At 37.4% G+C, this 19,623-nt stretch overlaps 1 protein-coding gene across 2 annotated transcripts in view; it reads right to left on the bottom strand.

Moving 5' to 3' along the window:
• LGR4 (leucine rich repeat containing G protein-coupled receptor 4) overlaps positions 1 to 19,623 on the bottom strand; it is a 99,186-nt gene that overhangs the window by 4,876 nt on the left and 74,687 nt on the right. Inside the window, exons 5-17 of one of the 2 annotated variants that reach the window (XM_006727283.3) lie at positions 13,034 to 13,249; positions 12,094 to 12,165; positions 10,318 to 10,386; positions 9,111 to 9,182; positions 8,664 to 8,735; positions 8,209 to 8,277; positions 6,237 to 6,308; positions 5,081 to 5,146; positions 4,294 to 4,365; positions 2,485 to 2,556; positions 2,063 to 2,188; positions 1,121 to 1,236; positions 785 to 868 (exon numbers count right to left, since the gene is read on the bottom strand). In XM_006727283.3, the coding sequence (XP_006727346.1) occupies positions 785 to 868; positions 1,121 to 1,236; positions 2,063 to 2,188; positions 2,485 to 2,556; positions 4,294 to 4,365; positions 5,081 to 5,146; positions 6,237 to 6,308; positions 8,209 to 8,277; positions 8,664 to 8,735; positions 9,111 to 9,182; positions 10,318 to 10,386; positions 12,094 to 12,165; positions 13,034 to 13,249 (1,178 nt within the window). The remainder of the gene's footprint in view (positions 1 to 784; positions 869 to 1,120; positions 1,237 to 2,062; positions 2,189 to 2,484; positions 2,557 to 4,293; positions 4,366 to 5,080; positions 5,147 to 6,236; positions 6,309 to 8,208; positions 8,278 to 8,663; positions 8,736 to 9,110; positions 9,183 to 10,317; positions 10,387 to 12,093; positions 12,166 to 13,033; positions 13,250 to 19,623) is intronic. The other variant, XM_081798437.1, reaches the window with a different exon arrangement.

The following is a 19,623-nucleotide window of genomic DNA, read 5'->3' as shown; positions in this document are numbered from 1 at the left end:
GCTCTCTCTCTCTCAAATGAATAAATAAAAAATCTTTAAAAAAGGCGGGGGGGCACCTGGGTGGCTCAGGCAGTTAAGCGGCTGCCTTTTGGCTCAGGTCATGATCCCAGGGTCCTGAGATCAAGCCCCACATCAGACTCCCTCTTCAATGGGGAGTCTGCTTCTCCTCTCCCACTCCCCCTGTTTGTGCTTTCTCGCTCTCTCTCTCTCTAATAAGTAAATAAAATCTTAAAAAAAAAACCTACTTCATAGCATACAAGTTAGCCAATTATTTGTTTTTCCTTTTACAGTAAAATTGCAAATCCATCTTCCCTCGTAGATGAGGCCTAATCCAACATTACGTCACAACTAAATATGTGGTCTCATTTAGGTAACTTTCCCAAGTCTACTAAAGTTTGATGAAATGAAGTAGAAAGAAAAGGAAAAGCAAAGTTGCATTTAAGAAAAAAAAAGGATAACACTGAAAATCCTTACAGATCAGTAACTTCTAGAACTAGTCCTAGAGTTAAAGAAGTGCTCAGTTTTGCCTCTCAATTTTGAATGCACATAACCGTCTGGGAAGCTTGTTAACACCAAGACTCCAAGTAATGAGTCTGGGACTGAGATTCTGTAAGAGATGCCTAAGCTCCTGGTACACAGACCACACTTTAAGGCAGAAGGCCTTATGACATCATCTAGTCCCACTCCTATTACAAAAAATCATATCTTTCCCCCACACATTTCAGATATATTTGCCTAATGTTCATTTAAAGCAAGAACCTGCAGCAAAATGTGTTGGGCATACCTGTGGAGGGTGTACAGTGGATAATTATTTGACTATGTTCTTCATTTTCCGCACTGCTTGTGATACCTGCTACATCAGTGGGACCTGAATATATAACATAAACTGTGTTTAATTCAAGCTTTATGCAATTGAAAAGAACCACACTTTTCTGCAATCTTCTCTCTTGTACAGGATGTAAGTTCAGCTTGCATGAGGCTTCCTAACAAAGATGCCAGTAACACAGTAAATGCCATTTTCTCACATATTTCATATTTATCCTTCACAAATGATCACAATAGCAGAGACTTGAATTAATGCCATCAAGAGTGTTCTATTTTTAGAAGTACATGCGCTCACCTTTATCCTTTGCCACACTGTGGTCCTGGAGGCTAGTATCTTCCGTGTTTGAATGTGCATACGAGTCACAACCCCAAAATGCACAGCACTGATAAGCATATGGTACTGATAAAGACCTGGAAAAAATGGTAAAATCTACATTGAATAACAACTCCACAGACATGCTTTTGTTTTGTAAAAAGTATTTCCATCTTTAAGAGCCCTAGGAGTCAAAAGACCTGACTGTCACATGCTTTAAAAGCTGGTCATTAGCCTCAGTTTCCTCATCTGTGAAAAGAACTCTCCTATCAGATGACACCATGACTTTCTCTTTTCATATAAGATATACTTTTAAAAACTGAATTTAAAACAAACCATATTTAAAATCTAGCACTAATAACTGCAATTTAAAGTGAAATCTTATCAGACCCCTTTTATACATGAATTAACCATGCCTAATTTATCATATGATACTGGTAGTTCCACTTAAAAATCAATGTCCCAGATGCTTTGCAACTGTATACCGCTAAATGAATGTACTTTGTTCACATAAGTATAGTAAGCATATTTATTCTCTTCTCCCACAGTACTATCCCCAAGCCCTGTCTCTACTGTATCAAATGTCTTTATGAAGTATTAGAGCATTGTGTCAATTTTCTGTAGGTTCACACTTACGTGGTTCCTGCCACATTTTTAATGACAAATCTGCTATATAAAAAGCTAGTCTGATGAACGGCTATGTTCTCTCTCTGACAGTCTCAAGGGCTCCAATTCATATTCTCAGAAACTATGGAATAATGCTCATGTTCTATTTTTTACCAAATCTGTGAGGACTGAGGTAGAAAATACTCTTAAATTATAGCTTCCCAGAGAATCTGGGAACCACAGCAAAAAACTAGCATACTCTATAATTTAGGGGGCCACCATAACTTCAACAAAAAAGAAAAATAAGCAAAAACACACCTGAGATTAACAAAATCTTTTGCTGCTAAGGCCTCTTTTAGCTTGAAGTTGCCAACAAGTTTCAGTTGATTTAGCCCATTCAGGCCTTCCGTAGGAAATGAAGTTAATTCATTGAAACTTATATCTCTGAAATGTGAATGAGACTTCAAGTTAACTCCTAGGATGCAAGTTACACAAAACATCCGTACATGTATAAATACTATAAATATTAGAGCTCTACGGGGAAGTTCGGGTGTGCTAAAACAATAAATCTGGTATTCATCTTGCCATCTAAGAAGGCATTAACGATATGAATGCAACTTAGCATTTACACAAGGGAGCAACTGAACAGAAAAATAATTCCAAAGTACAATGCTAAAACACAAGTTTCTGTAGACTATTCATTTCTTTCATGATATTACTGCATAAAATCATCAACTTACAGGTTAGTTATTGACCCAAGCTTGGCAAAAGCTCTGTTGTGAATTTCATGGATCAGGTTTCTACTCAGATCTCTGCAATTACAAGAGGAGCATGTTAATCTTTTCAAATAAACTCAAATTGCAGTTACTTTGACCACACTGTGGAATCCGAGGTAGTCACAGTTATCTCTGATAAGATAACAAATCTTACTCATCTTGCCCAACAACTTGATGTTTATGTTGAATCCCTCCCCTTCACAAAAATCTATTTCTTGGAATGGGTTCCATGGGGCAGTAATTCTAGTTGGCATCTGTTTCAAAACAGTTGTGAATTTTCTCCACCTTATCATTCTGGTACCAGTTCAAAAACATAAATGATACGATATAACCTTTGGTACTATTAAGTAGGCGAGGAAAAACTCAGCTCCTGACAAAGCTGAAAATAAAAACGGGTTTCATACTATTTGCCTTCTCAAAGGTCAGTGATAAGGCCCCGAGGGAAGACAAAATAATCAATATGTAAACAAGAGCATTCCAGAAGGGCTTCAGATATCATTCTTTCCCAAGCAGGAAATAAAAATCCTATCAACACCAAAGCTGTACCATATTCAGAAACACACCCTGAGAAATTCTGATCTTGCAGAATTAATAAGAACAGAAATAATCTGCAACCACACAACCACACTTAAACTGAGCGTTCATGGAAATTTAAAGGCTGGATAAATTCATTCCATTACACATCTCCCAGATCACAGAATCACGGACAAACTTGGTTCCAAATCATGAAAAGGCCAACTTTTCATTCTTGTCACTTACCAGTGCTCTAGAAGTGATGGCAGCTAGGAGCCAGTCCCCTTCCTCGCTACTGCCCAGACCCCCACCCAGTAAGACTGTCAGACACTAGGAAAGACCCCAACCTCCAATAACATATTCCCTAGTAGAAAGAAGGAAAGATCCCAACTTCCAATAACATATTCCCTAGTAGAAAGCATTTTCAGTTTCTTACTGGGGATCTACTGGAAGACAGGATTCAATATATGTAATTTCACTTCACCTTCAATTTTCTAATTTTCTCTGTATTTTAAAAATGGTCACTATTTTAGCATATTGTGTTTTCTGCACTCAAGTTTTGTGAAGGCGGGGACAAGGCCTGTCTTAGCCACCTCTCTATCCCCAAGTGCTTAAGAGAGTATTTGGCACAAATACATACTCAAATACAAATACATTTTTTCCAGTGAGTGCTTCTGCTGCATATTAGCTATATTTGTGACAATACATACCCCAGCACAAGGGTCAGCACATTTTTTCTGTAGAGGGCCAGATAGTAAATATTTTCACCTCTAGGTCATATGGTCTCTACTCCCAGCTACTCAACTCCGCCACAGTATGGTGAAAGCAGCTTTAGACAATACTTACACAAAAGGGCATGGCTGTGTTCCAGGAAAACCTAATTTACAAAAATTGGAGGCAGGCTGGACCTGGCCCACAGGCTAGAGTTTGCCTACCTCTGCCCTAATGGATTGGCAAACCTCATCAGTATGACAAGAAAACAAACAAGCTCCATCTCTCAGGTTATACACATTATGCTTTTTCACTTACCAACATACAATATCATAAATCAGCTAAGGTAAAAAATACTAAATAAAAAGCTAAGGTAAAAAAAATACTGAAAGTGGATTATCGATAAAGTACCATGTGGTAAAATTTGAACAATATTTACAGATAATAAATTGTATCTTTAAGTATATCTATCATGGGAATTGTAATGATATATTAATTTATAACTGGACAAAAACTGTATTTGTTTCTAATAATCAGAAAGAAACTTACAGAATCCTCAGAGATATCAGGCCTTGAAAAGTACCTTCTTTTATTTGGTGGATCTGATTACGTTGCAAAGAACTAAAAAAAAAAAAAAAAGAATGAAAGAAAAAAGAGGAAAAAAAGAAAATTATTTTTGATTTTGAAAGATAACATTTCTTCAACTTTTTCTAAGTTTAAATACTCATTCATTAAGTAACACTGATTGATCTTATTGAAAGTAAAGAGAGCTGCTACTTCCTCGTCTATAACACCAAAGGGTTAGACTAATTGGTACCCATCCCAAATTATACTGGGAATTAATGTATATTATCTAAATTCCTTAACAACCCCACTCAGGAGAGCCAGAAGACAACATGGTAAAAAAGGATCCAGGACAACACAACCATACCAAGTACTGTAGAAAAAAGGCTAGAGGAAGAAAGGGATCAGGAACGGGAGAATTAACGTCTTCCTCTCCCTTCTCCCAACCAACTGCCACCAGAGCTTATAGGTACACAGTAGGCATCCATGTTTAGTTTCCCTCAATAGCCAAGAACAGTTTTTGTTTGTTTTTTGTATACACAGCCCTCCCCCTATAATGTCTCCCAAAATGCCTCATAAGTACCTAAGAAATGCTGGTTGCATGACCATGCCGAGTGCAATTTGACATTCATTCACAGGAACACCTGATTATATGCATCTATTTCCTTAATGTTTCTAATTTCTTAATATTAAAGCCATTATTTAAAATAGGAAACGTTCAGTGAATCAACAATAAACCACAGCAAAAAGAGTAAGTCAAAGACCAACTTACATTTCTTCCAGAGCATGGCAACCATTAAAGCTTGGAAGGTCTTTTATATTGTTGTAAGACAAGTCCCTTAAAACAACAAAAAATTAACAAATTAATTTCTATGTCATCAGAACACTAAGTTAGAAGAGCTACACTCAGAAGGATTGAAAGCAGCACTAAGATCTGTAATAAAGAGAGAGCTGAAGAAAAGCAACTATTTTTTTCTAAGACTTGTAAGCTTCTAGAGTACCTCAGTGATATAGCAGGCTTACAATTTGCAAACTTCAAGTACATAATGTTGAGTATAGACAACATAAAATATATTTAACACATTTAAATGTTTTTTCAATTTTTAAGTAAAATTATTAAAAACATTAAGCATGTAAAATTAAATATAAAAATATGGAAAATATATAAAATTACATCCAAGTGGTAGATTATGTGGTTTTTTACATTTTTATAATATTTATATTATAAACAATTTCTATGTTGTTATTTAATTATAACGCTGTGAGAGGTGGTATGCATAGCTCACATTTTCAAAAAAAATTATATTAAATCAAATACGGGGACTCAATAACTCTCAGTTAATTCCACTGCAGTGTCTCCTCAGTAGTGGTCACTATGTTTGATACTCTACAACATTTAATGATTTACTTCATCAATCAGTCACTTATTTTGTTACTATCTCTCTCCACTGAATACTTATTAACAGCTTAGTAACTTAATTATTTGTTCTTGTGACATTTTTACATCCTTTATTTACTTTTAATTTCCAGGATAGTTTAAAGTTTTTGGAAAGCTCTATGCTTAGCTGGTTCCTGACCCAAGAAAGATTTGGGCTCTGCTTAGGTTATGGATGAAAGAGAAAGACATGGAGACCTGACACTCCTGGGGAGTCCAGATAAGAAAAATACCAAGGAAGAGCCTAGTCTGGTTTTACTTTGTTCAAAGTAAAAGTCCCAAGATATGTGACATATATATCACCCTAAAACCAAATTGAAATAAACGTTACCTACCCCGGTCATGAAAACACCTGTTCATTTCCATAAAGGGAACAAATAAGACATAATTCTACCCTAAAATCAGCTAATGCAAATAGCTTATCAAAAATAAAACAATGTATGTGATGCTCATAAAAGAAAAAGTATAAAAAGGGAAAAGGGACCCAACTTACAAAGTCCTAAGCATCTTTTGTTCTTGGCACAAGTTACTGGATATGCTGCTTATCTTTGTGCCTGTCAAGGTCCTGTGGAAAAACAATGTTCATCTAAGAAATGGTTCAAGTTGAGATGGTAAACAAAATGCTATTCTCACATGGAAAAAGAAACAGATATTTGCCTATGAACTAAAGTCTGTGTATCCCACTACCTACTTACTCCTTCAAGTCAGGCATGTAGGAAAATGGATTAAGCTTCCATTATGGATTTCATTTTCACAGTAAGGCAGAAAAGCTTGTGACACGAGATGTTAATATTGTCCAGACAATGAGGCTGATTTCTCATGTGGACCAACAGAAAAACACTAATCCACAGCCACAGCCTGACTACAATCACCTGCAAAACCACCTCATACCCAAAACGTGCAAAGCCAACTTAGCATCCTGCCTCCCAAACCTAGCCAACCTAACTCACCATTCTGAAATGTTCTCTTCCTCCCTCCCTTTCCATTTTCCCATCTGCAGTCAATACCAATTCCTGTGCTCTCCTCCTTTGTGGTGTGTCCAGCATATGACCCTCTCATCATTTTTACTGCTATTATGCAGATCACGCATGGAATGATGCAGAGAGGGGTGGAGGAATAGCAGGCCACCCAGAGGAACGCCAGTGGTGTTAAAGGTATTCATTTAGGGGGGAGGGGGATTGGTTAGCCCGGTGATGGGTATTAAGTAGGGCACGTACTGCATGGAGCACTGGGTGTTATACGAAAACAATGGACCGTGGATCACTACATCAAAAACTAATGATGTATTGTATGGTGACTAACATAATATAATAAAATTAAAAACTACAAAAAAAAAAAAAAAAGGTATTCATTTAGCAAGGGGATTATTCCCAGGGCCTCCTTGTGGTCCTTCCCATCTCTAGTCTCTCTCACCTTCCTCATACCACCTGCTGCCACGTACTAGACACATCCAAACTACCTTAACCGTCAAGTTTAAACTCCTGAGCCCAGTGCTTCCTGATCCCCTTTTCCTGACATCTTGGTACATGTGAAAATCATAACATTTATGTGACCTACTCTGGTAAGGCTCCTTGTGGCTGGAGACCCTTAGCCACCTCAGGCTCTTTCTGGCTATCTGGAGGGCTGAGGTCAGCAAAAGCTTGGATCCATCCGTACCCCATTCACAGACCATCCACTGGGAAGATTTGCCATAACCAAAAGTTCAATGTTTAATGGTTGCCATTTTAAAACTGTGACCCAAATGATTTTCCAAATTTCTCCATATCACACCGCATTCCATTAAACACATGGAATTCTAGGGCGCCTGGGTGGCTCAGTTGGTTAAGCGACTGCCTTCGGCTCAGGTCATGATCCTGGAGTCCCGGGATCGAGTCCCGCATCGGGCTCCCTGCTCGGCAGGGAGTCTGCTTCTCCCTCTGATCCTCCTCCCTCTCATGCTCTCTGTCTCTCATTCTCTCTCTCAAATAAATAAATAAAATCTTAAAAAAAAAAAAACACATGGAATTCTAGCTATATATGAGCATCTGTATGCCATCCCTGAGGAAATTTTCAGTATTCCCCATTTTACTAAATCCTGCCTTTCTAAATAAAAGCCCCAGCTCTGGGAAACCTGACAGTATTCAATTTTGAAAACATTACACCGCCTCCCTAAAGCTTTCTCCAATACTCTGTATCAACTGCCCCACTTCTGAATTCCTAAAGCACTGCTTCGCATTTGGCATTTACTTACTGCCTTATATTTTCAGTGAACTTTTCAGATAAAATATCCATATACTAAGGCCATCCTCTACCTGAGCTGACTGAGTCCAAATCCAATATATATATCCATTTCCATGCATGCTATTGACAAAGAGAGATTACAGGAATCAACACAAACCCAGCATCATCGCCAAAAAGCACTGGCACCATGCCGACTGGCCCACACGTTATATTTACACTATCCCTCTTCAAAGATCTGCACTTACAGACTCTCCAGGTGGATGGTTCCAGTCAGATTGGGGAACTGCTGTACCATGCTTGCACCTCGAATGACTCTTTAAGAAATTGGGAGAGAAAACAATTTAAAATAAAAAATTTTCATGGATAATATTTTCATTTTATTTTTTGAATACTTTAAAATTATAGTACTACTATACCTAAAAATAAAATCAGTTTTCACTTCTTGAATGTACCTGAAACTGTGATAATTAAGCCAAGTATTCACATAAATAAGAACCATCATAAATCTTCAGAATTGTCCTTTGGACTTTTGCCCAAGGGAAAAAAAAAAAAAATAGAAGATTTTTGTCTTCTGGAGCTACAATAATACATTCTAGTTTTCTATTAAAGCAACTGCATAAATATTCAGGTATGTTTTAAAATTTGTATAATACTAAAAAAATGAGTAAAAATTAAAAAATAAAATTTGTATAATACTTACAAGGAATGCAGATCAGATAAATTGTGAAATGCTGAGTTCCCCACAAAAGACAGAGGATTATCATACAAATGTCTGTAAAAATACCCAAAAAAAGTAAAGTTTTCCTATGTTCACAACCCATCCAACACTACATCTATGTTCACAAAGTCCATATATCTAAAATTTCCATTCTTCATTGAGATGTCTGGCACAGACATGCTTTATATGATTCTCTATTAAAACAAACCCTCAGGGGCGCCTGGGTGGCTCAGTTGGTTAAGCGACTGCCTTCAGCTCAGGTCATGATCCTGGAGTCTCAGGATCGAGTCCCACATTGGGCTCTCTGCTCAGCGGGGAGCCTGCTTCTCCCTCTGACCCTCCCCCCTCCTATGCTCTCTCTCATTCTCTCTCTCTCTCAAATAAATAGAAAATCTTAAAAAAAAAAAAAAAACCTTCAAAACTACTTACATAGTTCTTAAGAGTGGATTGCCATCAAATGCTCCGTCAGGGATAACAGAAATAGAATTACTATGAAATAACCTAAAGAGGGAGGAGAAAAATATTTTGAAACACACGTCCCCTTGTGAAATAAGTTAAAACCTGAATATCTAGCCTTGTTCAGTATTCTGTGAAACACAACTGATAACAACTACATGAAAATTCCGAAAGTGTGAGGAAACTGAAGTTTCAATTCCACCTCATCCTTTCCAGGACCATTTCCTAATTCTTCTTAAACCCACGGCTTAACCTGATATCTCTCAGGTCTCTCATACACGCTGAACGGGTGCTTTGTCAACAAAGAACTTTAGACCATGAGTGAGAATCATAAGGTGTTTTGACCTCCATATTCCTCTGTCACCTGCATTTAGTCCTTAAGCAATGCATTTCAGAGTATTTACTGTCAAGACATGACACACCAGCCCCGTGATGCCATGTACATTCCTATCTCTGCCCTTGACAAAGCCAACATCTCAAATGCTCCCTTAGCCTTTCATTTATTTAAATATTTCCACCCTTTTGGGTGCCTGGGTGGCTCAGCTGGTTAAGTGATCTCAGGGTTGTGAGCCTGGGTGGCTCAGGTCATGATCTCAGGGTTGTGAGATCGAGCCCCGCATCAGGCTCTGCACTGGGCGTGGAGTCTGCTTGAGATTCTCTCTCTCCATCTGCCCCTCCCCCGATTCATGTGCATGCGCTCTCTCTCGCTCTCTCTCTCTCAAATAAAATCTTTACAATAAATACACACATACACACATCTACCCTTTTAACTCCAGTCAAATTCTTTCTCTTTAGCACTACCTTTTCTAATGACCCCAATTCTCAGTGAGGTATTTTTCTGGAATGATTCATTTACCCTCTTCATTTAGCACTTATTTCTACCTAGCAATTGCTCTCTGTCTTATGTGGTCAGCCTCCCCAGTGCCACTAAGTCTCCAAGCTCCTAACTGGCAAGGACCATACATTATGGCTCTTATTTCAGCAGTACGGAGCCGAGTACAGATATCCAGGCTCAAAACTGTCTGCGCTAACTAACATAATCCAGTCTGTATAATCAGATGTGTGTCTGTGTATTGTGATATATGCAATGGAGCTAAGAAGTTTTCAAATCTCACTGTTGGAACATTAAGTGGTGAGTTCGAAGGACACTAAGGCATAGAGAGAGCAAAACAATACTCACAGCTCTTTTAGGCTAGGAAGGGCTTTAATAGCCTGAGGAAATTCCCCCAAGTTATTATAATTCAAGTCCCTAGAAAAAAAAGGGGGAAACATGTAAGAACACTAAAGAGTACTCACAATTTATAAGGCATTTTGGTACAAATGTATTCCTAAAAAATCATATCCTCTGGATGGGAATCTCTCCTCACCAACCATAGGGCCATTTAAAACCCTGTGGTTTACCTTACACCTTTTCATAGAATACTGAATAGAAAAAAAAGAATCATAATTCATCTATGACTGTTTTAAGTTCATTTTACAAGGTTAAGGAATTTTCAATCACATATTATTGGTGCATTAAATAAACAAGTCATCTGAATGACGTTTCTCGGGAAATTCACCATAAAACAGAATTTATGGAATATCCATTTATGAATGACAATAGCCTGAAACCAAGGTTTCTGTTTGGGGTTTGGAGTGACTTCCTGAAATTCTGGCATGAGGGCAGCTGACCTACTATCAGGTGGATGACCGGAGATAAGTAACAAGGGGAAGGAGCAGGATGGCTTCCCACAATTATTGTCTTGAAGCAGGTTATAATTTGTTGAAAATGTTACATTAATTAGGAGAGAGAAAAGCCTGATCTGTACTAAAAAGTCTTAATTCTGAGTGTTTAAGTTTTAATTTCTTTTATAACCTAAATAGCATGTTGGCATATGATTATCATGGTTGATTTCAGAATGAGAGTAACATAAAATCAAAGGCCCAGCTCTTTAGGCACCTATTTTGTTTTTCTTTTCTACATAGAAAGAAAAATGGCAAATAAAAATTTAGCTGGGAAGAAGAGGTTTCATTTTCATATAATTGGAAGAGTATTCATAGTCTAGTATCAGAAGATCCGTCTAGTCTTCTGGTACACTGGTATTTATATATTTAGTAAAGGGGAACTGAGCTGGGAACTATCTTCTTCAAGAGCTTCAACCTTCAAATAGCCATTGATGTTCACTATCCTTTGGTTGTTTAGACAAGAAAGTAGATTAATAGACTAAAAGATTTTAAGTCTTCTCATTAACTGACAGCTAACCAGAATAGTCAGTTCAACAAAATATTACAAACCCTGAGCATTCCAATCAAATATTACTAACCCAACTAATTAATTGGGACATTTTCTGAATTATTTATTATACCACAATAGCAAATACTATAAAGCTTCTAATAAAGAGCCTACTCTTAATTACACGTAGCTGCACAATGTCTTTTGCTCAGTGGTGCCATGTGCAGTTGAAACAGCCAGTATTCCCAAATACTTTAACTAGTAGGAATAACAATGAAAGTATCCTAGGCAAAATGGAAAAGTTTATTTCATTTAGCATATAAGAATGCAGAGAAAATATTTAAACCTAGCGTTAATAATTCGGTAAGGCAAATGAAATCATGGAAAAAAACAAAAAAAGATTTTTTCCCCAGAATTAATTTTATAAGGCTCAATGTTCCAAAACTGTCTGTCATACATTTTAACAATACCAAAATTTTTGAGAAAGTAGACAGCCCGGCAGATCGAGCTGCATTTTACACATACTTTTGAAAGAAATATCAAGTCTAAACTTGTGCACCATTTTTAGCCATAAACTGAGATTAGTATTCCTAACTGTGTTATTTGATGGCAAGAATTTAGTCATGTATTTAAGCCAAATAATAGTGAATTGAACTCAAGACCATTATTTTTCCCTTTTCTGCAAGGAAATACAAAATTGCATCAATATCACAACGTAACCATCTGAAATACAAATCAACTTACAAGGTCTCCAGGTTATCTAGTCCATCGAAACAGTGCTGACCCAAGTTTTTAATTTTATTGTTATGAAGATGCCTATGGAAAAAAGCATCGAAATGACTTTTACATCACCCAACAGCAACTATTATAATGTTTTATGTGTCTAAATTGTCTTTTAAAGGAACCATGTAGTTAAACATTTCAGCCTTTGACTAATGGACAACAAATAGCACGTATCTCTTGATCTAGGCTACATAGACTCGGATTCACTGGACATGGAATGCCAACGGAAAAGAAAAGGATCTCTCATGGAAAAATGGTACGCACATTGAAGATTCTTTACTATTTACCCATATCAGAAGAAAAGCTCTGGTGAGCCTTTCACTCTGTGAAGTGACATTTTTGGTGAGCTCCCCCTATGAGGAGGAGAGGGAACCAGCATGGAGGGAAGCGCATCACCTTATACCAGTGAGAGTGAGTAACAGATTTTAAAAGAAATGCCATTTTTTTATGTCCAAGTTTTCAAAGATTAAAACACAGAGAATCATATACTCTTTGAGCAGACAAATTAGTCAAAACATGAAATATCACTGAAACTTATTCTCTGTGAGCTCCTGAAAACAATGCCCCTTCTTTTAACACCGAATGCATTGCTGGTACACAAGTAAAAGCTATCCAAGTATTTGCTGAGTGTCCCAAGTTCTTCTTATGATTACAAAAGGCCACATATCTTAGAAAGATTCAACAGTGATTGGATGTTAATTTTTTAATTATCCTATCTTGTATTTTAAAAAGTCAGCACATTTAATTTTGTTAAAAAAAAAAAAAGGCAACTCCCCCAAACAGGTATCTCTTCGGAAGCATAATCAAAAGTGTGGTACTTTCATAATAATTTGTCACAAGAAATCTGCTTTTGCCCTCTAATTCACACAAATATATGGTATTTAAAGGGACAGATACTTACAGAACTACCAGGCTTGAAAGATTGGTAAATGCATAGTCAGGGATGCTTGAGATTTTGTTGAGAGCCAAGGTCAGTGCCTGCAAAGTCGGCAGATTGCTAAGGGGATGCACAGGCACCTCCGTCAAGCTGTTGTCATCCAGCCACAGATGTCGTAACTGAGCGAGCCCCTCAAAACTGTCCTCGGGGACTGAGGTAATATGGTTGGCATCCAAACGCCTGACAGAAACAGAAACAACCATGTTCAGGAACGAATTCTAGCAGAATGAGCCAAATCACACACAACTCTCAGTTTTCAAAACAGAAAGGAGTTACAAAAATAACCAGTCACGGCAGTGCTTATGTCTTCAATTTCTCTAGAAAGTCTCATAAACTCTAACAACTTTACTAAGACCATAGTGTGGAAGTCCGTTCTTTCCCTTCCTACATAACAAAGGGATGAATGCAAATCTCAATCTCTCAAGAATCTTTGGCTAAGAGTAACTATAGCAAAACGATTTTTTTTTTAAAAAAAAAGAAAACTCTCAGAAAGTTCAAGCTAGAATTTTATGTTTCAGAATCTATTTAAATCAAAAGTACAAAACAAGAGAAGAAACTAAGCTGAGTAAATAAGCTACTGTCCTTAAAATTTTACATCACAACTAATATCTGACATTAAATTTAACCGCTATTTTGACTTGGAACTGAAGGGGAAAAAATAAGGAAATATTTACCCCCAAAAAATGTTTATAGCAAGAGATTATTAACAATCCTTCTTACACTACCAGGCAAGTTAAAACTATAGGTGTCATGTACTGGTCAAATAACCTTCTCCTCTTCTCTTAGCACCAAGTTCAAAATTAACAGTTAAGAAAAGACAAACTGTCCACAGGAAAAACTAAACAGCTACTCTGGTCAATGTTATTGTGGCCTTAGGGTTTCTTTTAATTTTTCCCTAAATTCTGGAATTAAAGACACCTTGCTAATAGGATTACTCATACTTAAAATTAAGTCCCCATCTAAAAATCTGGAAAATCATGTCCTAAGTATTATTGTCGGTGTAATTGGGCATAATTGTTGGAATAATCCCTTTTTGACACAAAGACAACCTGATGTCAATATGATGAAGGCCAGGCAAATCACAACTGTCTTCATGAATCCCTTGATGATATAGCTTCACTACTTAAATTCAAACCTTCCAGGTGTGGACGTCTTTGGTGAAAATCAGGGAACACAAAAAACGTGAAAAGTCAAAATGACAGCATATTTTTAAAGACATGGATTTTGGCAGCTGTCGAGTTCAGGAATTTCTGACTTTTAGAGGGGTGCCTATGCCTTCTGCTGCCTTATGCGGCTCCAGCTTCAGGCCTGCCATAATTGCCCCTTTCCCCTCCAGGCAAATGCTGAGCCCTGCACCCAGCCACCTGCTCCAGCCTCAGATTAGCAGGGGTTAAAGACCCTTGGTCCCGGTGAGAATCTGATGGTAGCTTCTTTTTGATAAAGTCGAGATAAGCACTAAAGAGGACGGCACAGGGAACTGAGCAGCTAACTTAAAAGAATTCATTTAGGAACAGACATTTTCAGGCTGTTTATTCCTTAGACTCTCTAGCACCCACCCCTGAGAAGAGACAGGCATCCTTTATATAAAGACTGGCAAAGTTCTGGCTATGGAGCTGCTTAGGAGATTTGCTTTAATGTGTGGATAGTATTCTCTCTCTCTCCCTCCTCTCTCTCTCTCTCTTTCACAAACACACACACATGCATACAATTCACAATCTTGAGGAACTTCCACTCAGGGAAAGAGACACTGGACATACAATCAACCATATAATGTAACTAAATGTTTAATGCAATTAAATTCTACTTGTAGTTGATTTAATTATCTGCAATTTATTCAACACATCTAAACTGAGCATCTTGTTAGGCACAAAAGATAAAAATGGTGAACACATACATGTGGCCTATCCTCATGAGACTGACATTCTAATGGAGAATGACCCACAATATAATACACTTTAAAAGTGATTAACACATGAACTTAAGAAGTGCTATGAAATAAGCAGGGTCCTGAGATAAAGACTAACAGGGACTAAGGGGGAAGGGTAGCTACTTAAAATGCACTGGTCAGGAAAAGCATCTCTAAAAAGCTGCTATTCAAACTGAAATCCAGAGGGCAGAGATTCAACAGAAACCAGTGCGGTGTGGTCCCAGCAACTCCCAGAAGATCAGAGTGATCAGAACACAGGAGGAAGGTGTGGAGGGTCCAGGGAGACATAGGGGATGCAAATAGGGACCAAGTTATATAGACCTGGTAGTCCAGGCAAGGGGTTTGGATTGTACCTTAATTGTACAAATTGAAGTCCCTTTCCAGTTTCTCAGCATTAGAGCAGTTCAAAAGTTTAAATTGCTTATGTTATCTTATTGATGATAATGTGCATTCATATTCAACAAAATAATGAGCAAGGCTCACCCACATATGCACACAAAACTCTACTGAAATTAAGCCCTCTCTATAAAAGTGTTTCATTAAGATGTGGTAAAATACTATAAAGATAGCTATCTGTACCTTTTAAGCATAATTTCAGTATTATATACACCACTTATGCTCCCGCAGAATTCTGTACCATGTACTCATAGAAAAGAGATGGCCTCAGATTAGGGCAAGATATCCAGGCAAGTTTTGAGCTAAGATAGTAATGAAACTATCTTCTATGCAAAATAGTAATACAACAATAAACACACAATTTCCCCTGTGCTAAAAATTTTCCCAAATTGTAAAGTCACCCATAAGTAAGAGATCAAAAGGAAGAACTCTGGAAAAATGAGACACTTAAATAAGAAGCTAAATGAGGCAAAGGATTTGTGGTGACTCAGTGGTTAATTCTTACACCTCAATTCACATGCGGATGTTGGGGGCACTCATAAATGTAAAGAGTTTGCCCCTACACCAAGATGAATGTTTCATGGAGAAACTGTCTTAGAATTATGGCTTTGTACCAATAACCTACACATTTAATGTTCATCCTAAGAGACCATCTAAGAGACCAAGAAAATACTATCACTGGTTCAGTAGATGCATGAATAGCATCAGGTATCTCACATGTGGGTAGATAACGTGGGCTTGTTTAATGTAATCTACCCTTGAAACGCCACCCGGCAAGAAAGAACTATTACTTTAAGTGTACTTTAGTTGTTAAAGGCTAACATTGTATTAACTGAATTCCCTTACTATTTTTGTCTTTAAAATGTGTTTCTATTCCCTATTCTCAAAAGCCTGTTTTATATCTTACTGAGACTCAAGATACTTTTTTTCTTGCCCTAAATGAAATTACAATAACAAATAATCCCATATGCAGATTTTACTGATGAATGTCTGTTATCAACATGTTCTATTCTGTGTAATCAAAAGCTTTCCCTTTTTCTCTCTACTTCTAACTTACCAGTAATGTATACATAATAGTGTTATATTTTGTTACCAGTATAAATTGTTAAGATAATACATTATTGTGGAAAACCTAGGAAATTTAGTCTTTGAAATAGTCCTTTACCATTCAATAGAAGTGTGATCTAATTTAAGGGAAAAAGAATCCAGTGGAGCAAATCCTGACATGTCATTTTAATAGCCTGTTCAGATAATGCTTTAGCCATTTTCGTGGCTTTGTGGAAGGCTGTTGGGCTACCTTTGTACTAACATTGACAATTCACTTTCAGGTTTTATAGTCATCCTCACACACTTGGCATCAAACCACTTCTGGTCAATTTCAACCCCAAACGAACTTTGCTCCTTATAAGCACTACTTCAGAACCACAAGGAAATCTTTCTTGTAATTTGGGTCTGAAGATCAGATTTGCAAACAGAATTTCAATTGTGTCTAACTTGAGCTACACCCACTATGCTAACAAACCCATGTACATTTCCTTCTTAAGTAAAACAGGCCTGACACTTAGCTCCTTGTGTTTCTGATGCAGATAAAAACATCCCAATGCCCTTTTTAAAAAAAATGGTTTGCTTTGACTCCTCTCCACCCCCATCCCAATTTTGGAGGTAATTTAAACTATGCAATTCGCTCCATGGGTGATGGGCACAACATGCTTCTTTAAATTATTATTTAAGAGGGAGAAACCTACTGTGAAAAACACTTTAAATCATCTAAATTATCAATAAATGTCATGTGGACTTTAATGTGCTTATTGACCACAATCTATTTGTATGTTTTTTTGGTAGTTTTTCTGTTCTAAAACTCAAAGATTTTAGCTTTGTCTTTTTCAACTTTCCAACTAGACAAAAGTACTGAATATTTTGATCATTTTAGTCTTGGGAAATGAGAACAATTCTGTATGAAGTTCTTGAAGTAAAATGAATTCTGAAGAAGCACAAGAAAATGACTATTTAAAATATCTAATGAATTTGGCTCTGAGAGAGGTAAAATGGCTCCCTCTGTGTACATCTGTCCAAGGTCAGAAAGTGTGTAGAGGTGACACAGTCACATGTCTGTGAAGGAACTCATTCCAATTGATACACTGAAGGAGTCTACTCAGAGTCTACTCAAATAGTTACAGCAAATAATGAATCCTATGTTCCACAACTTGGCATTGTGGCAAAATTAGCTATTTATAATATATTTCTACCTTAAATTAAACTTCTATTTAAACTAGAAATTAGGGGCTTCTGGGTGGCTCAGTCAGTTAAGCGTCTGCCTTTGGCTCAGGTCATGATCCCAGAGTCCCAGGATTGAGCCCTGCATCTGGCTCCTCACTCAGCTGCCACTCCCCCTGCTTGTGTTCTCTCTATCAAATAAATAAATAAAATCTTTAAAAAAAATGGTTTTAGGGGCGCCTGGGTGGCTCAGTCGTTAGGCATCTGCCTTCAGCTCAGGTCATGGTCCCAGGGTCCTGGGATCAAGCCCCGCATCGGGCTCCATGGGAAGCCTGCTTCTCCCTCTCCCACTCCCTCTGCATGTGTTCCCTCTCTCGCCATCTCTCTCTGTCAAATAAATAAATAAAACCTTTAAAAAAAAAATGGTTTTATATCAGCAAGCAGAGACAAGCAATTCAACCATTTTCAGTCAAGTCTTCTACTATAGGCGTTTCCTACAAAAGCATACATTTAAAGTTATTTCAAAGGGCAATAAAAAAAAATATGGGACAGATTAGATTACACAACTACATGATATAGTTAAAACCTAATTTTGTAATCCAGAACATATACATGTGCTAACTATTACAATTTTTTATTCAGAGTGATTCTCAAAACTTTCATGCACATGAGAATTTCCTGGGGAAATTTTTAAAAATATAGCTTGCTAGATCTTCCCTTTACAGAGAAAATACCATTACTTCTAGGATATGGCCTACGGGTCTGCATTGCAGGTGGTCAAAGTGCCACACTTTCACAAACTACACCTTCCTCCCCCTGTATTTGGAATTAGGACATGAGCTGAAACAATATACATTGGTATTTGTTATTCTAGTAGAATGACAAACTAACCAAGTTCCTTGTTTTAAAGAATGCTTTTTCAAAAAAAGTAAAATAAAAGAAAGAATACTTTTTCATTACGTTCAAACATTCCCATCACCTAGTTATGTAAATTGGGTAAACTAAAAATCAAAAGAAAGCACTGATAAAATATATCATTATTACTATTAGTAGATTCCACAAATGTTTCTTGAACACCTACTACATGTCAGATATTGTTACAAGTGCTTTTCATGCATTCAAGTATATGGCAAGTAATGAGCATACTACTGTATGGAGAATTTTAAATAACTTGAACGACTTCACACAGCTAGTAAGTGGCAAAGTGGGGATCCCAAACCAGACAAGCCTGATAAATACACTAACAGTGTTTCTTAATCTTGGCAAAAAGCAAATTGTAATAACCACATGCATCAGTTCAGTGTTTCTTACTCTTTTTCCGGAAGAGACAGAGGAACTGGATCTTCCAATCCCAAAGATGAGAAAAACTAAAGTTGTAGTCCTAACAGCACTAGCTTATAACATTCATTTTAGTCATTAACAAATATGTTTATTTAATATAAAAATTGGTTGTTTCTTCAAAATCTTCCATGGATTTTTCATGGCCCCGGTGATACCACCGGCCCCGCTGGAGGGGGAAGGGAGGTATGGGGTTTGTATATCAAAACAGTGGAAGCAGTGACCACTGTCCTCCAGGTTCATATACACGCATACACACACACACACACAAACACACATGAAAGAATGCAAAAAAGGACAAAGTGAAGTGATATATGAAAAACTTTTGGGGCGCTTGGGTGGCTCAGTTGGTTGAGCGTATGACTCTTGATTTCGGCTCAGGTCACGATCTGCAGGTTGTGAGACGGAGCCTCTTGTAGGGCTCCGGGCTCAGTGGAGAGTCCGCTTGGGCTTCTCTCTCTCCCTCTGCCTCTGCCCCTCCCCCTACTCACTCTCACTGCTCGCCCTCTCTCTCTCTTCCTAAAATAAATAAATCTTAAAAAAAAAAAAAAAACAGCTTTTGAAATTAATAAAAACCAAGCATCTGAACATGGTAAAAACCAAGAATTGAAATCTTGAACTCTCCACATAAAACCAAACTCTCCTCAAAAAGAAAAACTTGGGAAGAAGGCAGTACAAG

Source organism: Leptonychotes weddellii, chromosome 11 (assembly GCF_054177405.1).
Source record: "Leptonychotes weddellii isolate Sample4059 chromosome 11, ASM5417740v2, whole genome shotgun sequence".
In the NCBI taxonomy this organism is placed as follows: domain Eukaryota; kingdom Metazoa; phylum Chordata; class Mammalia; order Carnivora; family Phocidae; genus Leptonychotes; species Leptonychotes weddellii.
Note: the sequence above shows the minus strand (reverse complement) of the source record. Positions and strands in the feature narration are given on the sequence as shown.